Source organism: Hemiscyllium ocellatum, chromosome 1 (assembly GCF_020745735.1).
Source record: "Hemiscyllium ocellatum isolate sHemOce1 chromosome 1, sHemOce1.pat.X.cur, whole genome shotgun sequence".
Lineage (NCBI taxonomy): Eukaryota > Metazoa > Chordata > Chondrichthyes > Orectolobiformes > Hemiscylliidae > Hemiscyllium > Hemiscyllium ocellatum.
This window is the reverse complement of record NC_083401.1, coordinates 61,805,339-61,828,170: the sequence shown is the minus strand read 5'-3', so window position 1 is coordinate 61,828,170 and position 22,832 is coordinate 61,805,339. Positions and strand designations below refer to the sequence as shown.

Here is a 22,832-nt window from a genome sequence, read left to right as displayed (position 1 = left end):
CCATTCACATTTGCCTTAACTATAAATCAGTTTTGTTTCAAAATTCAAACTACCTTAGGCCTTTTTTGTCGTCCCACACTACTTAGATTTAACGTAACTTCTCAACCACAGGGCATCTTATATTTTCAGTCATCCTATTACTCTACACCTGATGTCATACCGCACTCTCACTGAATCAAAATTCACATCATTCACAATTCATCCAATCCTTTTATTATGGACTCACTGACATCACCTGATGCAAATTTAAGCTAAGGATGAGAAAGGAGGTGGATTTGTGTATTAAAATCTTGCATTTCAAGTTTCTGTACCACTAACAAACACTGACCACAGGGGTCTTCATTTTAAAAATTTCTTAAATTTCTCACTTGACCTTTGTTGATAGATTTACTTGAAACAATTATACAATGCTTGCATACTTTTAAACTTTGCTGGATTACTAAATTGCTCCCAGTTCCTCTTCTCCATCCACTTCTCCCACAATGTGTTTTTTAATGTTAATTTCCTCTGTTCTTTACAGAACATATCAAAACCAAATTCTTCCTACAAACCACAATAAAGTCAAACATTTTCAAGAATCAAATCTGGCCCTTTAAAGATCACGCCATATCAACCATTTTTGAAAATTCAGGCCATGTAACACTATCAGCGTGGTTCCTTTAAACCCTGAATTGTTAAAATGGTGATAACCAAGTTTGGTATTGGGAATTTCAGGAGGTACGCATTTCTGGTCATCTTACAGATTTTCTATTTAAATTTTGACTTTTGGGACACACCTATTGTTTAGAAGGATTCAGACATTTTGTATTTGCAATGAAGATAATAAAAAAGTGGGGCACGTCAGAGAGCTTTAGTAACCTACAAATAGATTTGACCACAAAATTAGTTATTATATCATATAGCTTTATATGTTTGACAGAACTAAAGTTCGACTTCTCTAATTATCAAAAATTAGTACCTACCGACTTCTCATACAAGGGTAAGTACTTGAACGGATTGATGGCTATGAGAATATCTCCAATATAAGTCTGTAAAGTAAAAGTGAAGCAAAGGGTTAGACCCAGCTGCAGGACGGACACACACACACAGTTTTTTGTTTAGGAGAGGGAAAAGAAAGGAAACAAAGATCCAAACCAAGCTTTGGGTGAGGGAAAAAGGGAGAGAAGTTTGATTGTGGCTATTTGTTGTTTCTTATTCTTGGGATGTAGCTTCACCAGATACACAGTCAGCATTTAAATCACCCCATCCCTGGGTACTGTGATCTACCTTTGCAGATGGCTACAATCCACTTGAAGGAATTTCTATAGTGAGGTCAGGAAGGGAGTTCCAGGATTTTGACCCAATAACAATGAAAAAAAACAGAAGACTTCAGATGTGTGACTTGGAAAAGAACTTGGTTGGACGGTCTTCCAAGTGTCAGATATTACATGTTTGGGAGAATTGCTGCAGACATACCTGAAAACATGGTATGTCAGCAGTGGGGAAAAAAAGTGATGCTTTAGGTGGCAGAACAGTCCGCCGACAGAGAGATCGGATTCATCCTGACCAGCACAGAGATTCTATTAGAGACCTTCCAGCTGCACGCATCCAGGTGAAGTAAAAAGGACCGGTGTGGACATGTTGGGCTGAAGGGCCTGTTTCCACATTGTAGGGATTCAATGATTCTAAGTATAGGTTCTGAAGAGGAGTGACTGGCGCTTGTAATTGACTCTTTCACATGGACTTGGTGCAGAGTCTTGGAATAAGAGCTTGAAAAGTATCTACAGACACTCTTACAGAGTACCCACAATCCAAAGGGTGGGGGGTGTCTGGGTACAAGTTCAACTTGCATCACAACATGCCCAAATAGGTTGAATTAAAACAAGTACAATTCAGTAACCAATTCACATACAATTAGTTCAGATTCTGGTGAACCAGGATGGTGAAGCTACAAAACGATAAGATTGCCAGCACTCTTGTCTGCTGTGCAGAAGGTTCTGAAGTTAGATATCAGATATAGATACTAAAGAAATTACAAATGTTGACATAAAATATTTCAGTGAAATGGTGTTAAAAAGCAAGCTTGCATAACCCAAAGTAAATTTCAATGAATATCTATTCATCCCAGTGCAATTCTGGTTCACTCACTTTCAATCCCTGTATCTGAAACATAAATAACAAACATACATCTTGGCATAAGTACTAAGCTGCCAAGTAGATCAGAGGAAATTTAAGATTCACCAACCTAAAGGAGGCAGCATGATCAACTCCAAATCACTAATTATGGAAATAAAGGTCATTAACTTGCAAAATGCTGAGCAACACATCGCACAACAAGTGTAGTGATCTGACAGGGGGACAGTACCAAGTCACCAGAATGAACCCAGCGCTGAAAAAGGATTAAATTAATAGAGGAGGCTGCAAAAACTAAAATCTTTTCCCAAACCCTATCCCATGACAAGTTCCATTTCTCCATCTCCACAAGATTTTATTTCATCAATAGAGTTCACACTTTTGCTTCCACACCATAATCAATGCTAGTAAGCAGCTTCTGTTCTTCAAATTCTTACATCCTTTGAATCTTAAACTGTTCACTCTTAGCAGCAAATCCAAGCAATGTTTTAGACACTTTTCCTAAACTCCTCAATCTTGTTATTGTATTCCCATTTCAAAAGCTTCCACAAAATTGAAACAACTCCACTGAGGCAGGTATCCAGTCACCAGGTCACCCCTTATTTCCATGTCGAGATCCAATGCACTGATCCAGCTCTAAGTGAGCAGAACCCCGGACATGCATATTTAGATCTGTCAGCCAGGGCTCCCTGATTGGTAACCCATTCTTTGATGTACATCTGGTTACAATCACTACATCCGCACCACCCCTGCCCCCGCCCCCCCCCCCCCCCACTCACTCCATAAGGTCTCAGAAGATCAGATTGAACCTAATGCTGAGTCTTCTCCCCATTAGCTACTTTGCCGGAACAACCCCTGTAGTGTACGAGGGGGTGGTTTGATTTTCAAATAGGAACCAGGACAGTTTGGTATCAAGTGAAGCTGTAGGCTGTTTCTTTAAACCTGCCTTCAAAAAGTTTGGATTGCTCTTTCTGCCAGACCATTGGATGATGGATGATGGGGAGCTGTCCTGAAATGCTGAATACCATTCGACTTTAGGAAATACTCAAATTCCCTGCCAAGAAACAATGACCCGTTATCCAGGACCAACACTTCTCAGAGCCCAAGTAATCCAAAAAAAAAATTAAAAGGACAGCTTTTCTATTGTCGTTTCTGTGTTTGACAATGAACTCTATATACATCCAGCCATTTGGAGTGGGCATTCACAATGGGTATGAACATTGAGCCCATGAAAGGACGTGCACAGTCAACGTGTAACCAAGTCCAGGGTTTACCCAGCCACTCCCACAAATATCGGGGATGTGTGTGTGTGTGTGTGTGTGTGTGTGTGTGTGTGTGTGTGTGTGTGGAGAGGGGGGCAGAGTGGTATTGCTAGCAGCAATTTTTGTCTTAGTGGCATTCTGGGTATACCCTACCAATGCAGCTATGTCTACATCCAATCCTGGCCACTAGACATTACCTCTCACCAACATCTTCACTTTGGAAACTTCAGGGTGACCCTGGGGTTCAGCTAGTATCTGGCGTTTTAGCCATTTATTTTGACTGGTTCTGATTTGGATGTTGATAAGCAAATTAACTGTTCCAAACCAGTGGTAAGTGGACTTTCCAGTGTGTGCGCTCTCCGGGATACCATCCTATGTGTTCTTAGGGCTAGCGGAATTCTTTTGCTGTCCGGATTCCGCATACTGGCAGCAGCTATGTCGGCTTGCTGGCCCAGATCCTGAAGAAAATTTAAACTGTTTGGCCAAGGCTTGGCTGTGTTTTGAGGTTTTGCTTGACTTGACCCAGAGTCCCTCTGTTCAGGATATGTCCCGAGTGAGACTATGCAATTGCTTTCACTCAAGTGGTGCTTCTCAAGCTCAGTCAGCCTGTTGAGGGTGTCTACTTCACACGGTATACCCTGTAACATATAATCTCCGCACCGCAGTTTCCAATGATAAAGCCAGTTGTTGTGCCCGTCTGAAGTCCACTTGGGCTTCAGCTAGCAAATGCTTTTGCATAGTTACATTATTAATCCCACATACCAAACAGTCCCTCAGCATCTCACTAAGGATTAAGCCAAAGTCACATGCCCCTGCCAATCATCTTAACCCAGTCAAAAATCCCAATATGGATTCCCCGGTGTTCAAACTGTCAAATAAAACAGACAGCATCTCAGAATTAGAAGCTGCTTGGGTCATATTACTCCTTCACTAAATCCATCAACTTTTTAGTACCTGATGCCTCAGGGAAAGTTAGCCTCCTAATAACCAGAAAAGCTGTGGATCCACAAGCTGTCAGGAGAATTACTCATTGCTTTTCATCTGTTCCAATGTTATTTGCCCATTTAAAAAACACATTGATTCCACATACCGAACCCCCTGATAGCAGGATCAAACAAGTCAAGCTTCTCAAATAACAGCATGATGCCAAAAATGCTTACCCCAAATCCAAGGTGACTACTGAGAGTGAATTTCTTCAGGACACCTTTATTCTCATTGGCACTGAAATAACTCCACAAAGGCTGGTATCCCCCTTTATTTACATGTGGAGTGTCCAGACAGACACTGATCCAGCACCCTCAGAGCCAGTTCTCAGTGACCAGGATGTCTTGTACTCCTGTTCTTACCCGTCAGTCCCAGGGCTCCTTGGTTGGGGCTGTTAACCTGGTCAAAATCAGGGAACTCATAGAATGAGGTCCATCTGGCTGACCTTGTAACAATCTTTATACACTGTCCCCAGGCACATTTCTACTTCTGTTCTCAGCACCTCTTTTTAAAGAAAGAATCACTTGGTGATAGTGTTAAATAGAGTTGTTTGAGATGGATGTAAGAAACAGAATTGACTGATGGAATACCTTTCGTAATTCTGGAAAAATCTACAAGTGTGGATTAATAAGTCTATATTGTAAACAAGGAGCAGTAAAAATAAACAGATCCTGGCAGCCAGGATCTGTTTATCACTAAACAGTAACGCAGAATCTTGCCCCACAATGAACAATTGAATACATTTACAAAAGGAGATCAGTTCTTCAAACTGCTCAAGTCACACATTGTATGGAGCAAAGCAGGTTTCACTGCACTTTGACCTTCCTTTTCAGAAGAGATTACATTGTCGCCAATTAATTATTTGTGTGACCAAAGTGTTGCACAAAATTGTCTTTCCATATCAACCTTTAGAGTTTTTTATAACCTGCTAAAACTTAGGTGTGCAATTTGTGTGCCATCCAAATTTAAAGGGAAACTGGCATCATATCATACCCAGTGGATTCTGAAAGTATTTTATTCTGCAAAATACAACTAATTTGCACTAGTTTGTAAACAATAAGAAATATGACAACAAGCTTTGGAGGTGGCTTGTGGAGCTGGAGGTTCTGTTTGAAATCAAAATTGCACTTAATGAAATAGTTGGTAATCACTGAACAGCGATTATCATCACAGTACAGTCCAGTCATCTAATCCTCAAACTAGGCAAAACACAAAACAGTAACTGAGCATAACTCGTTTGTATATTCATACAAACAAGGAGCAAGAGTAGGCCTCTCAGCTTGTTAAGCCTGCTCCACCACTGAAAATCATAGTTGATCTGATTTAAACATCAACTCTGTAATCCTGCATTTCCAGATAGATTCTGGATTAGCAAGGGGAATGAAAGATTAAATATTTGAGGCAGAGGTAGATAAAGATTCTACATCACTGCCTTTTGAGGAAGAAAATCCCAATGACTCCCAATCCTCATTTCCTCAATGTTTTAAATGGATGACCTCTAGCTCTAAATTGTCCAACAAGAGGAAACATTCTTTCAACATCCACCCAGTCACATCCCCTTTAGGATCCTGTGTGTTTCAATTAAGTCATCCGAGATTCTAAATTCCAGAGAGTACAGGCCTAGCCCATCTAACATAAGATCATAACATCTACGAGCAGGAGTTAGCCATTTGACCCATCGAGCCTGCTCTGCCATTTAATAAGATCACGGCTGATCTTATTGTGGACTCAGCTCCACTTAACCACGCTCTCACCATATCCCTTAATTCCTTCATTGCTCAAAAGAAAAATCTACCTTAGTTTTAAAAACATTAATTGAAGTAGCAGCAACTACTTCCCTGGCAAGGAATTCCATAGATTTACAACCCTCTGGATGAAGAAGTTCCTTCTCAATTCAGTCCTAAATCTGCTCCCTCTAACCTTGAGGCTATGCCCTTTTGTTCTAGATTCACTTGCCAGTGGAAACATCTTCTATACTTCTACATTATCTGTTCCCTTCACAGACCGCCCCCCCAAATGCAACATTTCCCTGTAGGCAATTCACTTATTGTAGGGAAGGTATTAGTCTAGTAAATTCAAAAATGAACTTACACAAATATGAATGTAAAGCATCTTTCAGCTACATCAAGTGCAAGGGTCTCTCCAAATTTAGCAATAGCAAGTTCAGCTTTAGCTATAACAGTGCCATTACAATCTAAAAGGACACATGAAGTGTTTAAGCTGAAGAGCTGATGCAAATCACAGCAGATTGATTCTTAAAGGCAATACATTGCCCATCATTGCAATAACAGCAGCTTCCTTATTAAATTCCTTCATGTGAGGTGAAGATTGCTGGCAAAGGCATCACTTTGCAGATCCCCAGTTGCCCTTGAGGGTATCTATAATTTCCCCTTTATCAATTAAAACATCCCAAGATGTTTGAAAAGGAGGTCATGAGGCAACATTTGACGTAAAGCTAAAAAGGATAAATGAAGAAAATAAAAAAAGTGGTGGAACAGTTAAGTCAGACATGCCTCAGGTGGTTGAGGAAATTGCAGAGGGAGTGAGGGCAAGAAATGGAAGAATCTGAAAATTATAACATTTGTAACTGGTTTAATTGAGGCAATATAAGTTAGAGAGCACAGGATGGATAGATGAACAGAACATGTAAATTTGGTGACTAAGACAGTAAAATTTTGAATGATCTCAATTTTAGAGGGTGAAATATTGGAGGTTAGCCAGTAATGAATTAGAATAGGAGAAAGTGAGGACTGCAGATGCTGGAGATCAGAGCTGAAAATGTGTTGCTGGAAAGGCGCAGGTCAGGCAGCATCCAAGGAGTAGGAGAATCGACGTTTCGGGCATAAGCCCTTCATCAGGAATATTCCTGAAGAAGGGCTCATGCCCGAAACGTCGATTCTCCTGCTCCTTGGATGCTGCTTGACCTGCTGCACCTTTCCAGCAACACATTTTCAGCAATGAATTAGAATAGTCAAATCTGGATGTACCAACTGCATAGATAATAGTTTTATCAGATGAGCTAGAGAACTTAAAAAGGGGACAAATCTGCCTAAAAAAAAATAAAAACAGTTATTAAGGGATATTCTACAGATTTGAAAAGTAAGAGAGAAACTAAAGCAAGTGTTGGTCCTCCAGAGAGCAAGTCTGGGGAAAAACTTGGATTGAACAGGTATTGTGTAGAAGACAGAAATAACATCCTAGAAATATGTATAAATCAAGGAGGTGAAAAAGAATGGAGCTTATAACAATTACAATCAGCAGCAAAAATGGTACTAAGAAAATTGACAATAAAAGCTGGTAAGTCACTAGGTCCTGCTGGACTTTAGCCTTAAAAGTAGTAATTGCTCAGATTGCAAGTGCAATGGTTTTAATTTGCCCAAATTGTTTAGATTTTGAAAAAGGCCCATGCTTAGAAAATAGCAAGTGGCACTCCTTTAGTCAGGAAAATGCTGGAATACATCTTTGAAGAGGGCACAGCAGGGTCCTTGGAAAACCTTAATACAACCAGACAGTCAACATGGCTTCACAATAGGGAAATCATGCTCAACTAACTAATAAATTCCTTCAGGAAGTACCAGGTAATTTGGATAAAGGGAACCTGTAGATGGGGCATACTTGGTTTTCTGGAATGCATTTGACAACATCCACAAAGCAGAATAATAACTCAAATGTAGAGAGTAATATATTCGCATTGCTAGAGTATTGGTTAGCTAAGGCTAAAAACAATTACAGGAGAAAATGAGCCATTTTCTGGCTGACAGGATGTATTAAGTGGAGTGGCACAAAGAACAATGCTAGGGCATCACACATTATAACCAATTTCAATGTCATGGATGAGAAACCGAATATATGATTGGGAAGTTTGCTGATGACACAAAAATGAGCAGGTGAATAAGTTGTGAAGGCCATGCAAAACAATACAGACAAGGTAAGTGACTGAGCACAGATTTGATAGATGGAGCATAACATGAAAAAAGTATGGACTTGTCCACTTCAGCAGAAGAGAAAAGCAGTACATTGTTGGAGAGGGATTGCAGAACTCTGTGGTACAGAAGGATCTGAGTATCCTAATACAAGACTCACACAGAGTCAGGATGCAAGTAGAGTGAGTGAATCAGAAGGAAAGTAGTGTTTATTGCAAAGAGAAACAAAATATTAAAAAAAAATTGGGAGGCTTTCCTGCAGTTAAACAGGATGCTGGAGAGATCACATTGAGTGCTACATACAGATTTGGGTGTCTTATTTTGAAAAAAGACTATTTGAGAGCATGCAAAGAAGGTTCATTCAACTAATTCTTGCAATGAAGGAATCATCCTACAACAACATGTTGGACAGGTTGAGTCCATATCCATTAGAGTTTAGAAGAGGGAGGGGTGATCTTAGAGTCATAGAGATGTACAGCATGAAAACGGACCCTTCGGTCCATCCCGCCCATTCTGACCAGATGTCCCAACCCAATCTAGTCCCACAAGGCAGACCCACTAAGCCCTTAGGGAAGGAAATCCTGAATTTTGACCCAAGAACACTATAGTAAAGGTTAAAAATCACAACACCAGATTATAATCCAACAAGTTTATTTGGAAGCACTAGCTTTTTCCATCCCAGTCGAACACCGGCACCTCCAAATCATAAAGGAATGGTGATATATTTTCAAGTCAGGATGGCAAGTGGCTTGAAGGGGAACTTGCAGGTGGTGCTCCCATGTATCTGCTCCCCTTGTCCTCCTAGATTTGAATTAGAATAGCCTTTATTGTCACATGCACTCAAAACAGTACAGTGAAAGTTTCTAATGTCTCCTCTCGGTGCCATCTTAGGTACAGGGTACCTTATTACAGATACTTTGTGTTTCACAGAATTTAAATAATAAAATAAAAAGACACTAGCATGGGAATAGAGTTTAAAAAGTGCAGCATGAGAATAAAAAGTATCTTTAAAGTAGTCAGGTTGTAGTCCTTTCTCACTGAGTCTCAGAACGAGGCCTTGCTACCGTATAATGCTGGCCCAGGTTTGCTCTGCTTCCTGCTCCAGCTGCAACTCGCTTCCGGCACTGTCCACTACACCAACTGTGTCATCCACAAACTTCCTAACCATAACTAAGTTTTCATTTATGTCAATGAGAAAAAAAACAGGGACCTAGCACCAATCCCTGTGACAAATTGCTGGTCAAAAGTCTCCAGTCTGAAAAACACCTTTCTACCACCGCCCTCTGTCTACCATCAAGCCAATTTTGCATCCAATTGGTTAGCTCTCCCTGGATCCCATGAGATTTAACTATACTCAATAACAAGGTATCATGTAGTACGTTAAAGGCCTTACTAAAGTCCACGTAGACATGCCTACCATGTCCTCATCCACTTTCTTACTCATCCTTTCAAACAACTCAAATTCGTGAGTAACGATTTCCCACGTACAAAGCCATGCTGACTATCCCAGATGTGTGGTTGCCTCTCCAAATGCCTGCAAACCCTGTCTCTCAGGATCCCCTCTAACAACTTACCCACCACAACATTGGGCTCACAGGTCTTTAGTTCCCAGGCATTTCATCACAGCCTTTCTTAAATAATGGCACGTTATTGCAGCATTCAAATCTCAAACTCCAGTTCATCAACTCTGAGCTAGATTTCCTCTAGTAACAAACATTTACCACAGATGTGGTTGTTATGAATCACAACAGAATCCACCAGCTCACACATCATGCAATGACAACACATCGCCTGGTGCTGTATCTCTATTTTAACCACTTAATTCTAAATTTTGGCTTTTATATATTTAGTACTGGTGTTTTAGTTTGTAGCCTATAAATATTTTCCCTATTCACCTGCAATGTGAAAGTAATCCATAATTGATCGTCACATTAGTAGCTACCACTAATGAACTTACATTTCATATCACTCTTATGTTGGGCCCTGATCCTGGGTTTCAATTTATCCTTTTCAAAAAAACAAACAAACTACGAGTCAAGAAGAAAAACAAAATCAAATTTTCCCATCTGCAACAAATTCCCACACTGCCTTTAAATTCCCCAAACTATGCACTCACTTAAGCTTTGTCTCACTGGTGGATAGGATCTCTGCTTCCTGACCGTGCCAATAGTGTGAATGTTACTTGTTGAGGTGTGCCCAAGGCTGGATTTTGTCAGGTCTTATTGTATTTGAACACAGACTGCTTCAGTATCGGAGTTGCTATGAATGGTGCTGTACATTGCACAATTAATGAACACCCCCACTTCTGACCTTATGATGGAGGGACATTTTACAAAGGAACGTATCAAAAGTCTTCTGAAAATCCAAATCTACCACAGCCATTGGCTTGCCTTTATCTATTCTACTAGTTACATCCTCAAAAATTCCAGTTCATTTAAGACAGTCAAAGGGAATCAGAGGAAAGCTCTCCTCCCACTTGGAGTCATGGCTGGCATAGAGGAAGATGGCTGTAGCCGGAGGTCAGTCATCTCAGCTCCAGGACATCTGTGCAGGAGTTTCTCAGGGCAGAAGTTCTCTCATCATCTTGTTCAGAGATGCTATGACAAACTTCTGGAGCAGACAGACCATGAAGCTGGACCTGCTGGATCAAAGATAAGGTCATTGTACTACAAGAACCCTGACAAAGTTCCTCAGGGTAATGTCCTGGGGCCAACCGTCTTGTGTTGCTTCATCAATGATCTTCCTCCATCAGGAGGGGAGAAAGCAGACGTTTGCTGATGACTGCACAGTGTTCAGCAGCGTTTCAAGAAGACATCATCTTCTCAAGGACAATACAGGATGTGAAAGAAATGCTGGACCAACCACATTCTATGAATGAATAATAAAATCTTTATCTGCTAAAAATGATTTTATAGTTACATTTGCTAACTATATACAGCTTTGAAAGTTATAACAGTTACACTTTGATTCTTAGAACAAGACTTACTGCCTAGCAAACTGAAAGATTTGGCAAGTTACTGCCCCACCGTGACACCTTGGAACTTACCTGGCAGTCAATATATGTGAAAAATCCATCCGTGCAATACTACAGAGCACCATCTGGTCCTCATAACTTCTCAATCATGCATTCACATCAATCTTCACTTGAAAAGGAATCAAAGTGAGGAAGCCTACCTAATATTTTAGTCACTCCACCCAGAAAAAAAATTTGCTGATGTTGTTCTATCCAAGAGCAAACCAGTACAGATAATTAATCTACTTGCAGTGGGAGGGGTAGATTCCATTTGTCATGGTTGACGTAGGCACCAACTGGGCAGGTGAGGAAATAGCTACTCATATCGGCTACGCAGAACCTGTCACCAAATTAGGGGTCAGAACCAGAGCCACATGAAACTAGCATAGAGTATTCAAAGAGTTAATAGCTGAATGCACAGTTGAAAGACTAATATGGGAGAAGTGGGTTCCAGTTCATGGGGCTCTGACACAAATACTGGGGAAAGTGAAGACCATTAGGATGGCCTATATTTGACCTACACTGGGACTGGGGTTCTTGCAAACCATGTAACAAGAGAAGCAGGGTGAGCTTTAAACTAAACAGTGGGGACCAGGAGGCTGTGATGAATCCGAGTGGAGCAAAGGGATCAGAGGAAGGCATTAATGTGGGAAATGGTAAACAGGCAATGCCGGGAAGGAACTGAGAATACAGGTCTAAGCACAACTTAGTAGTTAGGACAAAAAAGATTTCCAAAATAATAAATAGGCAAAACAAGGCACTGTATTATAATGTATGTAACATTTAAAACAAAACTGACTGGTCGTACAAAACTAAATATAATCCAATGGCCATTACGAAGACTGGGTTGTAGGATGACTTAGACAGAAACCTGAATATTGAAGAGTATGTAACATTCAGGAAGGACAGGAAGCTGGGAAAAGGTAGAGGAGTGGCTCTGTTAATTAAAAGGTTTAATTAGCAGAAAAGTGGGGAATGACCAGAATTTAGGAAATCAGGATATAGAAGCGATCTGGGTAAAGACAAAAGAATTATAAAGGCAAGAGGCAAGGTGTGGCCCTATAATACATGGTAGGATAGGTGTCAAGGAAGAAATAATGAAAGCTTGTCAAAAAGGTACAGTGATTACCAGAGTATTTAACCTGCATATAGACTTGAAGAATCAGATTGGAAAAGCAATCTAGTTGAGAAACTCAATGGATGTTTTTACGACAATTTCTTAGACCAATCTTTTGTGGCATGAACCAAACTTCAGGGTATCCTCACCTGCTTTTTAAGAACATAAGACCCAGACTATTCTGCCCATTGGGTCTGCATTGCCATTCAACCAAGGCAGATAAGTTTCTGGACACCAATCAACATTCAACAATCTGTTCTGAAAACTCTTCACATTTTGATAGTTGTGGCAAATGACTGGATTGTAATTAGTACCAAATGTCAATGTTAGAGAGATCAATATAATTAAAGAACATGTATAGAACTTGTACTTTCCAAAAAGATTTACTCTTCTTTCAGGATAGTTCACTCTTCAAGTTTACAAAAAGATACACCCAAGACTGCCTCCATTTTCTCCAACTCCACCCTGTATCTAACCTTCCATTTAAAGTGCTTGAATTTGCTCAAATATTTGTTCAATTTCCTTCAAGATCTTTACCAAAGGTCAAAATTACCAATGTTCTTTGTGACATCGACTGTGGTGAACCGTCCCTCTTCACCCTATGTGTTATGCATATATTATGCAGCTGTTCCAGCTCCACCACATCTCCTTCATTATATTAGCCCAACCAGGTTGTTCTCATTTAGATCTAGTTTCCATTGCAATCTAACCAGCAGATCAGTCATGGCTTCTCCTGTTAGCTCATAATTACCTCAAGAAAATCAAATTTCCATCATTAGCTTCAACATTTTATTTGCACTGTTTTCACAAATGCATTAATGACATCAAATTCTCCATTTTTACCATTAAAGATTGCATCACAACTTATTTTTAAGGTTGTTCAGTTGCAGTTAACTAAAGAATGTTGTAATCTTATTTCAGCCAAAAATGATTTTTGCCTCCATCTCTCACTGCCTGCTTTTGTTTACCGAACCTCAGGCTGCTTTACTCTGCAGAATTCTCATTCAGCAAGGTGTGCCTCACACCAATAACATTATACAATCCCACTATCAATCACTGGTCCAGAAGTGCTTCAGTTGGCTTTCTTCAACATTTAGATACTCTCCACATCTGTTTTGGAGACTGGTATTTGTGTAGCTTTTCCAAAAACACCTTACAACAAGTTCAAAAATGCTAATTTTCAATGTTTGAAATTCAAAGAGTTTTAATGATAAATACTATATTGTGGGTTCACATCCTCCATTTACCTCAGGAACGTGTTTAAATTGTGTTGTTATCTCTAATAGCTCTGTTGAAGTACTGCTGTAGCTTCTAACTAGAGTGTGGAAATACTTTCCTGACACCTTTAAAAACAGATCATTGAAAATAATAAAAATGTCCCAGTGGTATTTATCAACTGTGCAACTAAAACCAGCCTTATTGATCTAATATCACCTTGCAAATTTCCAACTTTGATTACCGACATCAACAGCTCTTTATGCATTTGGTACAGAAGCATTAAAATAGTGTCAAACACAAGTTCAATTTAACAATGACTTCATTCTACTTTGATAATTTAACAAACATCATCAAGATAAACAGCTGTTGTTTCTAACTAAACCAAAAAAGACAGTTTAATTTATAATACAAGGAAAGACAGCTGATAAAGCACATTACAAAGAAGCAGGCCATTCAGTCCAACCAGTGTGCTCTGGGATTTGTCCTCCAGTTGCTCCCATTCAATCTCCCCATATCAGCCTTTGACCTATGTTATTTGCTTTTCCCTCATATTCCTTTTGGGAAAAAAAAATCCAAGTTATTCGAGTTAATTAATAGCCACATGCTACCCACATGAACAATGAAATGTATCCTTATTTCTTTAGAGGATTTATCAGGACATATCTTGAATCCAAAACTCCTAATTTTGAATTCTTCCTAAAAAAAATCCTTGCCACACCTACCCTGTTCAACTCTTCGCAATTTAAAAAAAATTCTATGAAGTCTCCCCTAAGTTTACCTTAAAAGGAAAAGGCCACGTGTTCTATCTAGTTATCATCTTTCATTTCTGGTACTGTATTTATAAATCTTTATATTCTCTCAATGCTCTTTTCATGGTATGAAAACTAGATATTTGCACTGTATTGAGTGCAGCCAAGGATCTTACACTAACTTAACATAATTTCATTATTTTGATATGCTACTAAACAGCCAATCCCAGCACATTGATGGCATTTTAGTGTTTTTGCTGACTGTCTATAAAGCTTTCCATGATTGAACGTATCTAGGGATATGTAAACCTACCTTCTATTCATTTGGTTTCTTAATTTTTTGAAACAAGTATCTGTATTTACCCGCCAAAATGTATATGATCATGCATTTACTGGTGTAAAAGCTATTGACTAGTCTGCAAGTTTGAGAGCATTTTCTTCTATTAAGTTGCATTTTTCCTCAGTGTTAATTATTTCCCCAAATTTGATACAGAGTTGCCTAACTGCTGGACTAAAAATCATTCATGTAAATGGTCAACAATAGCGGTACTAGCACAGACACTTGTGGAACACCATTTTATGGCCTATTTCAATCTGAATAACCACACTTTACCCCTGCATATCATAAAACAACCATTTCATTCTACATGCCTCACCTTGTGATATAATTCAAATTTGGGAGATCTCAAAGGCTGAACTTCAGTTCAAGTGAAGTGACACTTTAAATGGACAATCCATACCATTTGAGTGTATGATCTTAAATCAATCATCAAAATTATAAAAGAAATCATTAAACATTTGCGTGATTAGAGATAGAACATTGATATTGCAATTTAAAACTAAAGTTTTTAACTTTTCATTTGTTCAAAAAGACATTGATATTATTCCTAGACCAGATTTATTGCCAAACCCGGATAACTTTGGGAGATGGAGATGGTGAGCTGCCATCTCAAGCTAGCAAGCAAACCTACAACCTGAATCTCAACCGGAGCTATAAACCTTCACAAAAATGGTATAGACAGGGTGAATAGCAAGAAGCTTTTTCCCCAGAGTGGGGGACTCAATTACTAGGGCTCACAAGTTCAAGTTGAGGGGTAAAAATTTAAGGAACACACGAGTGAAAAGTTCTTTACGCAGAGGGTGGTACGTGCCTGGAACGTGTTGCCAGCAGAGGTGGTAAAGGCAGGCATGATAGCATCATTTAAGATGTATCTAGACAGATACATGAATGGGCAGGGAGCAGAGGGATACAGATCCTTATAAAATAGGCAACAGGTTTAGTTAGAGGATCTGGATCAATGCAGGCTTGGAGGGCTGAAGTGCCTGCTCTTGTGCTATAATGTTTTGTTTTTTGTACTGCAGTAATTGTGGTTTTGGCACATCCATAGCGCTGTTAGGGAGGAACTTCCAGAGTTCTGACCCAATGACAGGGAAGAAACAGCAAAATAGTTCCAAGTCACGATCATTTGTGGATCGGAGGGGAACTTACAGGTGGTGGTGGTGTTCCCTTGTATCCGTTGTGGCTTGTCCTACTAAATCGTAGTAGTCGTGGTTTGGAAAGTACTGTTTAAGGAACCATGGAGAGTTGTTGCAGTGCATCATGTAGATGGTAGATACTGCTGCTACTATGCAGTGGAGGAGTCATCACTGAACATCCTCACTTCTAACTTTGCAGAGGGAAGTCATTCTTGAAGCAGTTGACTGAGCCCTAGTCAGTTTCCTGAGGAACTCCTACAAAGATGTCGTGTGGCTGAGATGATTGACCTCCAACAGCCTCGTTCCTTTACACCAGATAGGACTCCAACAAGTTAGCCTGCGAGTAATCCTGTGTTGTAGCCTCACCAGGTTGACACCTCATTTTGATGTGTCATTTTAAAGAGACTTGAATTTATATAGCACCTTTCATTGCTACACTATATTCCAAATGCTTTACAAATGTTCCAAAATCAGCAGCTCTGACAGCACAGAACTCCCTCCGGATGGAATGACAAGCGCCACCCCTGATTTTTATGATGAACTCCGGGCCAAACTTTAAATGCCTCCTAAACATGAGTTTCACAAAAAGGGAGAGGGGAGCAAATGATCAGGGAAGAGGGTGCAGCTCGGGCACCCTAATGCCTTCCCCCAGTAATGCTTGGGACAGGAAGGCAGAAGAGCTCCTACTTGGATGCCACTGATGCTCTCAAATAGGTAGTTAATGCTCCCGAGGCAGATCTACTTACAAGGAGACCCACAGCAATCCACAAGGGAGGGATGCTTCAACTCATTATGATGCACTTCTCCATGAAGGATAAATTAGCTTAAAGCGGGGAACAGCAAAAATTCCAGGGTTTAAAAGGGCTAGATTATGAAGACAATTTACATTGAGATTAGAAGGTTAGGAAGTAGTCTACTGAGGTGTTTAACATGACAAAAGGGGTTGATAAGGTAGAAGAAAATTATTTTCTCTAGTGGGACATAAGAACAATGGAATAGAAATTTTAAAATTAGGGTCAGGCCATGCTAAAATCAAGGCAGAGGGTATTATTTCCCCCCACAAAAAGGGGAGACGTCAAAAACATGATGTGTTATGAGACAATTTAGGTTTTAAGGTAGGCATCACTAGATTATCAGTGGAGAATCAATGTTTTGGGCACAAGCCCTGATTCTTCCTGTTCCTCCGATGCTGCCTGACCTGCTGTGCTTTTCCAGCACCACACTCTCAACACTGATCTTTGGCATCTGCAGTCCTCACTTTCTACTATCATTAGGTTATCATCGGCAAAGAGCTCATGGAGCAGAGTTGGGTTAAAAAAAAGCCACGGTCCAAATCAAACAAGATTTAACAGAAACGACATCATGCTCGAGGGGCTAGACCTGTTGTTTCAGTTTGTTATTGTTACTGGTTAAGGTTGACATCTTGCATATTTGTGGAAGATATACTCTCAGTTGTTGTTTTTCAAGGCTAAGGGCCTCCATTTTCATCAGTCTTTCCTCAGAGTACAGATCAGCCTGAAGCCACGTCTCTGCATTACTATTAGGACCCAGCTGTTTCACTATGTCACAAGACCAAAACTGAACCTAGTGCTCGAATCAAGTGGGCCCTTAAAATAGAAATTTTTTGACAGTTAGACCATACTTTGGGACTTCCTGGAAATATGATACACACTATGCAAGCACAATTCCTCTTTTTTTTCCTTTCACTGTTCAATTTTAACATGGATCCAATTTACGAGAGCACGTGGTCCAGCATGGACAGCTCAGTGGCTCAGTGGTTAGCACGACTGCCTCACAGTAATTCCAGCCTTGGGTTACTGTACAAACTCTACACATTCTCCCTGTGTCTGCCTGGGTTTCCTACCACAATCCAAAGATGTGCAAGTTAGGTGGATTGGCCACAACAAATACTGGGTTATGGGGATTGGCAAGATAGGGCTGATGCAGATTCGAGGGGCCAAATGGCCTCTATCTGCACAGTAGGGATTCTATGAGTCTAACATGGGAGTGTCACTCCAATCAACAAAGGAATTCATATACATCCCCTCTACAGTTTCATATCTATCACAATAAAGTCAGTGATTGCACGTCCTTTGTTCATTTATTTCTTCGGACAGCTCCAACAGAGTGGGCAGAGGATGTGCACACAAACCTGACACCTATTACTTGACAGCATTAAAGCACTTACACAAGGGTCGATTTTTTTTCTTATGAAGGATCACATATCTGAAAAAAAATGTTAACCCACATTTCTGGTTCTACAGAGTTTTCATAACCTGCTAAGAATGACCCACACTATTTTTGTTTCAGATTTCCAGCCTCTGCAGTATTTTGAGTATAGCATGCTCTCAGAACGTTCCCAAAACATTTCACTTGCAATAAATTTCAATAACCACAATTATTCATCTTTACTATTCACAAATAAAAGGCAGCAGCCAAAGTAAAACCAAATGTTCAATAAAGTCAATACCTTAAAATCCAAAACAATCATAAGTGACTGTGTGTTAGCAATCACAGAACCTGGGGGGTCCAACGTGGATATTAATCCAGGGGCCTGGTCTAGTTATCTGGGGGGACAGGGTCTTAAATCCTACCACAATGACTAGTGTTATTTTTAAAATTTAATAAGTCTGGAATATAAAGCTATTATTAAGTGACACAGAAAACCACTAATTGTTGTAAAAATTCATCTGTCTACTAAGGAAGAAAACCTGCCACGTTCACCTGGTCTACATGTGACTCCAGACCTACAACATGGTTGACCCGTTGCAATATCTGATTAAAGCACTCAGTTCCAGGGCCGTTAGTGATGGAAGACAGCATTGAAGATTAAAATTTCTTAAAATCTAGGCAAGGCTGGTAGGATTAGGGAAAAATGGATGAATAAATATATTGATGTTTTAACCAAGATTTTAAAAGCATCATGAGATACAGACAATTGGAATCCACTGAATCTCGAAGACTGTAAAAAGTGTAGGGGCACTCTTAAGAGGGAGATTGGGGGACAAAGAGGGGACATGAGATAACTTTGACAGGTAAGGTCAGAGGTAACCCAAAAGGATTCTGCAAGTGCATCACAGCAACCTCAGAAGATGGGAGAGATATTAAAAGAATATTTTGTGCCAGTTTTTACTGGGGAGGAAGAAATGGAGGTGAGAGAACTCAGGGAAATAAATATCGACACACTGAAAACAGTTCATATTAAAGAGGAAGTGCAAGAGGTCTTAGAAAACAAAAAAAGGTATTGGAAGGTGACTATTATTGTGCTTAGAACACTAAGGAAAAGCCTGGAAACTACAAACCTGAGAGTCTGACATTGTTTTTGGAGGTGATTCTGAAAGATAGGATTTACATGCAACTGGAAAATCAAGGACTGATTAGAGATAGTCAGCACGGTTTTGTATGAGGGAACTCATGTCTCACAAACTTGATTGAGTGTTTTAATAAAGTAACCAAAAAAGATTGATGAAACACAGCAGTAGACTTCAGTAAATCCTTTGAGAAGGTTCCACATGCTAGACCAATTCGTAAAATTAGATCAGGTGGAATTCAGGGTGAGCCGACTAACTGGATACAAAATTGGCTTTACAGTAGGAGAGAGGGTAGTGTAGGTGGATTGTTTTTCAAACTGGAGACCTGTGAACAGCATTATTCCACAGGGATCAATACTGGGACCATTTTTTTGACATTTATGTGCACGATTTGGATGAGAAAATAGGAGGCACAGTTAGTAAGTTTGCAGATGACACCAAAGTTGATGGTATAGTGGACAGTGAAGAAGGTTACCCAAGATTACAAAGGTACTTTGATGAATGAACTACCTAAAGAAGTGGTGGATATGGGCACAATGCAACGTTTTAAAAGCTTTGGGTAAGTACATGAATAGGAAAGATTGAAGGATTTAGGCCAAAAGCAGGCAGGTGGGACTAGTTTAGTTTGGGATTACGTTTGGCAAGGACTGATTGGACTGAAGAGTCATACAGCATGGAAACAGACCCTATGACTTGGGTCAATGGGTTGATGAATGGCAGTTAATTTAATTTGGATATGAGGTATTGCATTTTGGTAATACAAATGAGGACAGGACTTACTCAATTAAAGGCAAAGCTTTGGGTAGTGTTGTAGAACAGAGACCCCAGGGTTCAGGTACGTAATTCTTTCAAATTTGTGTCACATATAGACAGGGTGGCTAAGGTGGCATTTAGCGCACTTGCCTTCATTCCTCAGAATTCCTGATGAAAGGCTTTTGCCCAAAACATCAATTTTCCTGCTCCTCAGATGCTGCAGGACCTGCTGTGCTTTTCCAGCACCACTCTAATTTAGACACTGAATACAAGAGTTGCGATGTCAGGTTTGAGGTTGTACAAGATACTAATGATGCCTCTTCTTAAGTACTGTGTGCCATTCTGGTCACCGTTATAGTAAGGCGATTATTAAACTGATGGGAGTTCAGAAAAGAAATAACCAGGATGTTGCTAGCAATGGATGGTTTAAGATATAAATATAGTTTGGACAGCTGAGATTTTTTTCATTGGAGCTTAAGAGGCGATGAGGTGACCTTAGAGGTTTATAAAATCATTGAAGGGTGTAGAGAAGGTGAATGACAGGATCTTTTCTCCAGATTGGGAGTGTTTAAAACTATGGCATATTTTTAAGGTGCGAGGAGAAAGACTTAAAAAGGACCTGAAGGGCAACTTTTTTTCCCCCCCAGTGTTTCGTGTGTGGAACCAACTGCCAGAGAAAGTGGTGGATGCAGATGCAGTTACAATATTTGGATTATGATTAACAAAGATTGACGGTTATGGGCCAAGCGCAGGAAGTGGGTCCAGTTTAATTCGGGAACATGGTCTTGTTTCTGTGCTTTATGACTCTCATGATAACCTGGGATGTGTTTACCACCGTGCAGGATTATATCCAGTTTTCTAAAAATGCAGTGCTGACGCTACCATAGGCTCATGCAGCAAAACAAAACTCCGGGAAACTTTCAGAGTATTTCTTTCTCTTAGGAGATGGTACACTACCTTTCCCTAAATTAAACGAGGTGGAATCAATTACACTTAAAAGGGCCATTAAACTAATAATTGGCCCGAAAATCCAATTAATACACATTAGCTGAGTTTTCGATGGAAACACTAGCCAGTTTCATGGGTGTTTCTCAAAAGTGTTACACAAAAACAAAACTTGGCTCAGCTGCTGTGGGGATACTCCTGTGAACTGAACAAAAGTCGTTCGGGGAGCACTCAGCTCAGTTTGGGAAAAGTGAAGGTTACAAAGCGATCCCCTTGCGGTACAATGCACAGTTCCTTCAGGTCTATGAAAGAAAGAAAACTAATGTTCCGGATATTGCTTTTCTAATTAGAGTCGGCTTAAAGGCAAGTACACTTTCTCTCAGCTCCCTAGCCAGCCCCGGAGTGGAACTGAAGTTACTCACATAAACGTGATCATGCCGGAATCTGGTGCTCAGCACCTCCAGGAGAACGCTCTCGTCCAGCTCAGAGAGCGTGGCCAGATCCTCGGGCATCCTGCACCCAGCCATGGGGGAGAAGCTCAGTCACTCGGGAACTGTGTGCTCACAGACACTGCTCATTCGCCAATTTCTGCTCCAAACTTCAACAGAGTTCCTCCCCCACCAGGCACATCCCACCCTCAGCTACTCCTGAAGGAAATCTTCTCTTGACCAAATGCTGCCCTCGAAGGCACTCGTGTCACGACACGAGAGCTACCCTCGCAACACTCAGAATGTTAAATCAATTGTTATATTTGTACAAAGCCACATTTCACCAGGAGAGCACCAGCAACTCTGGAGGTGTCCCCTTTCAAGGGAAAGCGAAGATGCTCCTCTGCGCCCCCTAACGGGGCTGCTGACTGACTACAGCCAAACACTAAACTCAACCTCGTTAATAAACCTGACATCTTCTCAGGATCTAGTCAAGTTTTATTACTACTGTTTGTGTGTATACCTCTGGTACTTTCTTCATTCCCAAGTTTTGGTTGTTCGGGGAGAGGGTCTAGAACTGCCAGGTGTGGTTCTAAAAGTAGAGCACACGGGAGTGGGGAACCCGTGTTAGTAATCTGCGATTGAAATGCGGAATGTCGCTGCCCGAAAGTGCAGTGAAAAGGTCATCTCTTCAGATGGAAACTCAGCCATTCACAGGGAGTTCTAGCCCAGAGCACTTTCACCCACTTGCCAGTCTGCAAAGTGCAGAGCCTGGACGGCTCCGAGTCAATTGGGGAAGCTCTTTTAGAGAGGATAATAGTGAAGCAAAAAGTATTTCTTGAAACGATGTTCTCCCTTTCGTATCGAGGTAATCATGGTTTGGAGATGCCGGTGTTGGACTGGGGTGTACAAAGTTAACAATCACACAACACCAGGTTATAGTCCAACAGGTTTAATTGGAAGCACTAGCTTTCGGAGCGACGTTCCTTCATCATGTGATTTACACATGAAAGAAGTTAAACTATCACTGTATTCTAACAGATGAAAGACTTAACAGACAATCAATTTTTCAATGTATAATTTCAGTTACATCACACTGTAAATATTTGCTATAAATTCTGTCACGATCGAGCCCTCCACTATGACCGGATGATGGAGCGTCGCTCTGAAAGCTAGTGTGCTTCCTATTAAACCTGTAGGACTATAACCTGGTGTTGTGTGATTTTTAACTTTGTACACCCCAGTCCAACACTGGCATCTCCAAATCATGACGACTATTTGTTGAGTATTGATATTTATTTACCATTTTTAAAGTTTTGCCAAAATGGAAAATTTTGAATCCACTCATTAACTGTTAGCAATAAAAAATACATTGCTACCTCTATAAAGGATAGTCTTTCTACCCAAAATAATAAACCATACTTCCCCACCCCCTTCACCTGCTTGGTGGTTTTTAAATTTGTTTTAGATTTCAACATTTGACAGTCTGAGGAAAGATTGCCCTGCAGTGCAAGTTTGTTTTGACGTACACAAGAAACTCA

The 22,832-nt window shown here is 40.3% G+C and overlaps 1 protein-coding gene and 1 long non-coding RNA gene across 3 annotated transcripts in view; both read right to left on the bottom strand.

Annotated features, from left to right (window-relative positions):
- Positions 1–21,667, bottom strand: part of LOC132805805 (myosin-IIIb) — a 179,185-nt gene extending 157,518 nt beyond the window's left edge. For both annotated transcript variants that reach the window (XM_060821122.1, XM_060821195.1), the window contains exons 1-2: positions 21,286–21,667; positions 963–1,028 (exon numbers count right to left, since the gene is read on the bottom strand). In XM_060821122.1, coding sequence (XP_060677105.1) covers positions 963–1,028; positions 21,286–21,390 — 171 coding nt within the window. In that variant the 5' untranslated portion in view covers positions 21,391–21,667. The remainder of the gene's footprint in view (positions 1–962; positions 1,029–21,285) is intronic.
- LOC132806594 (uncharacterized) lies at positions 8,916–11,467 on the bottom strand. The gene is made up of 2 exons (XR_009641634.1): positions 11,328–11,467; positions 8,916–9,082 (listed from the first exon to the last, which is right to left on the bottom strand). It is a non-coding gene; the product is annotated as an uncharacterized LOC132806594 (long non-coding RNA).
- Positions 21,668–22,832: the final 1,165 nt, after the last annotated feature.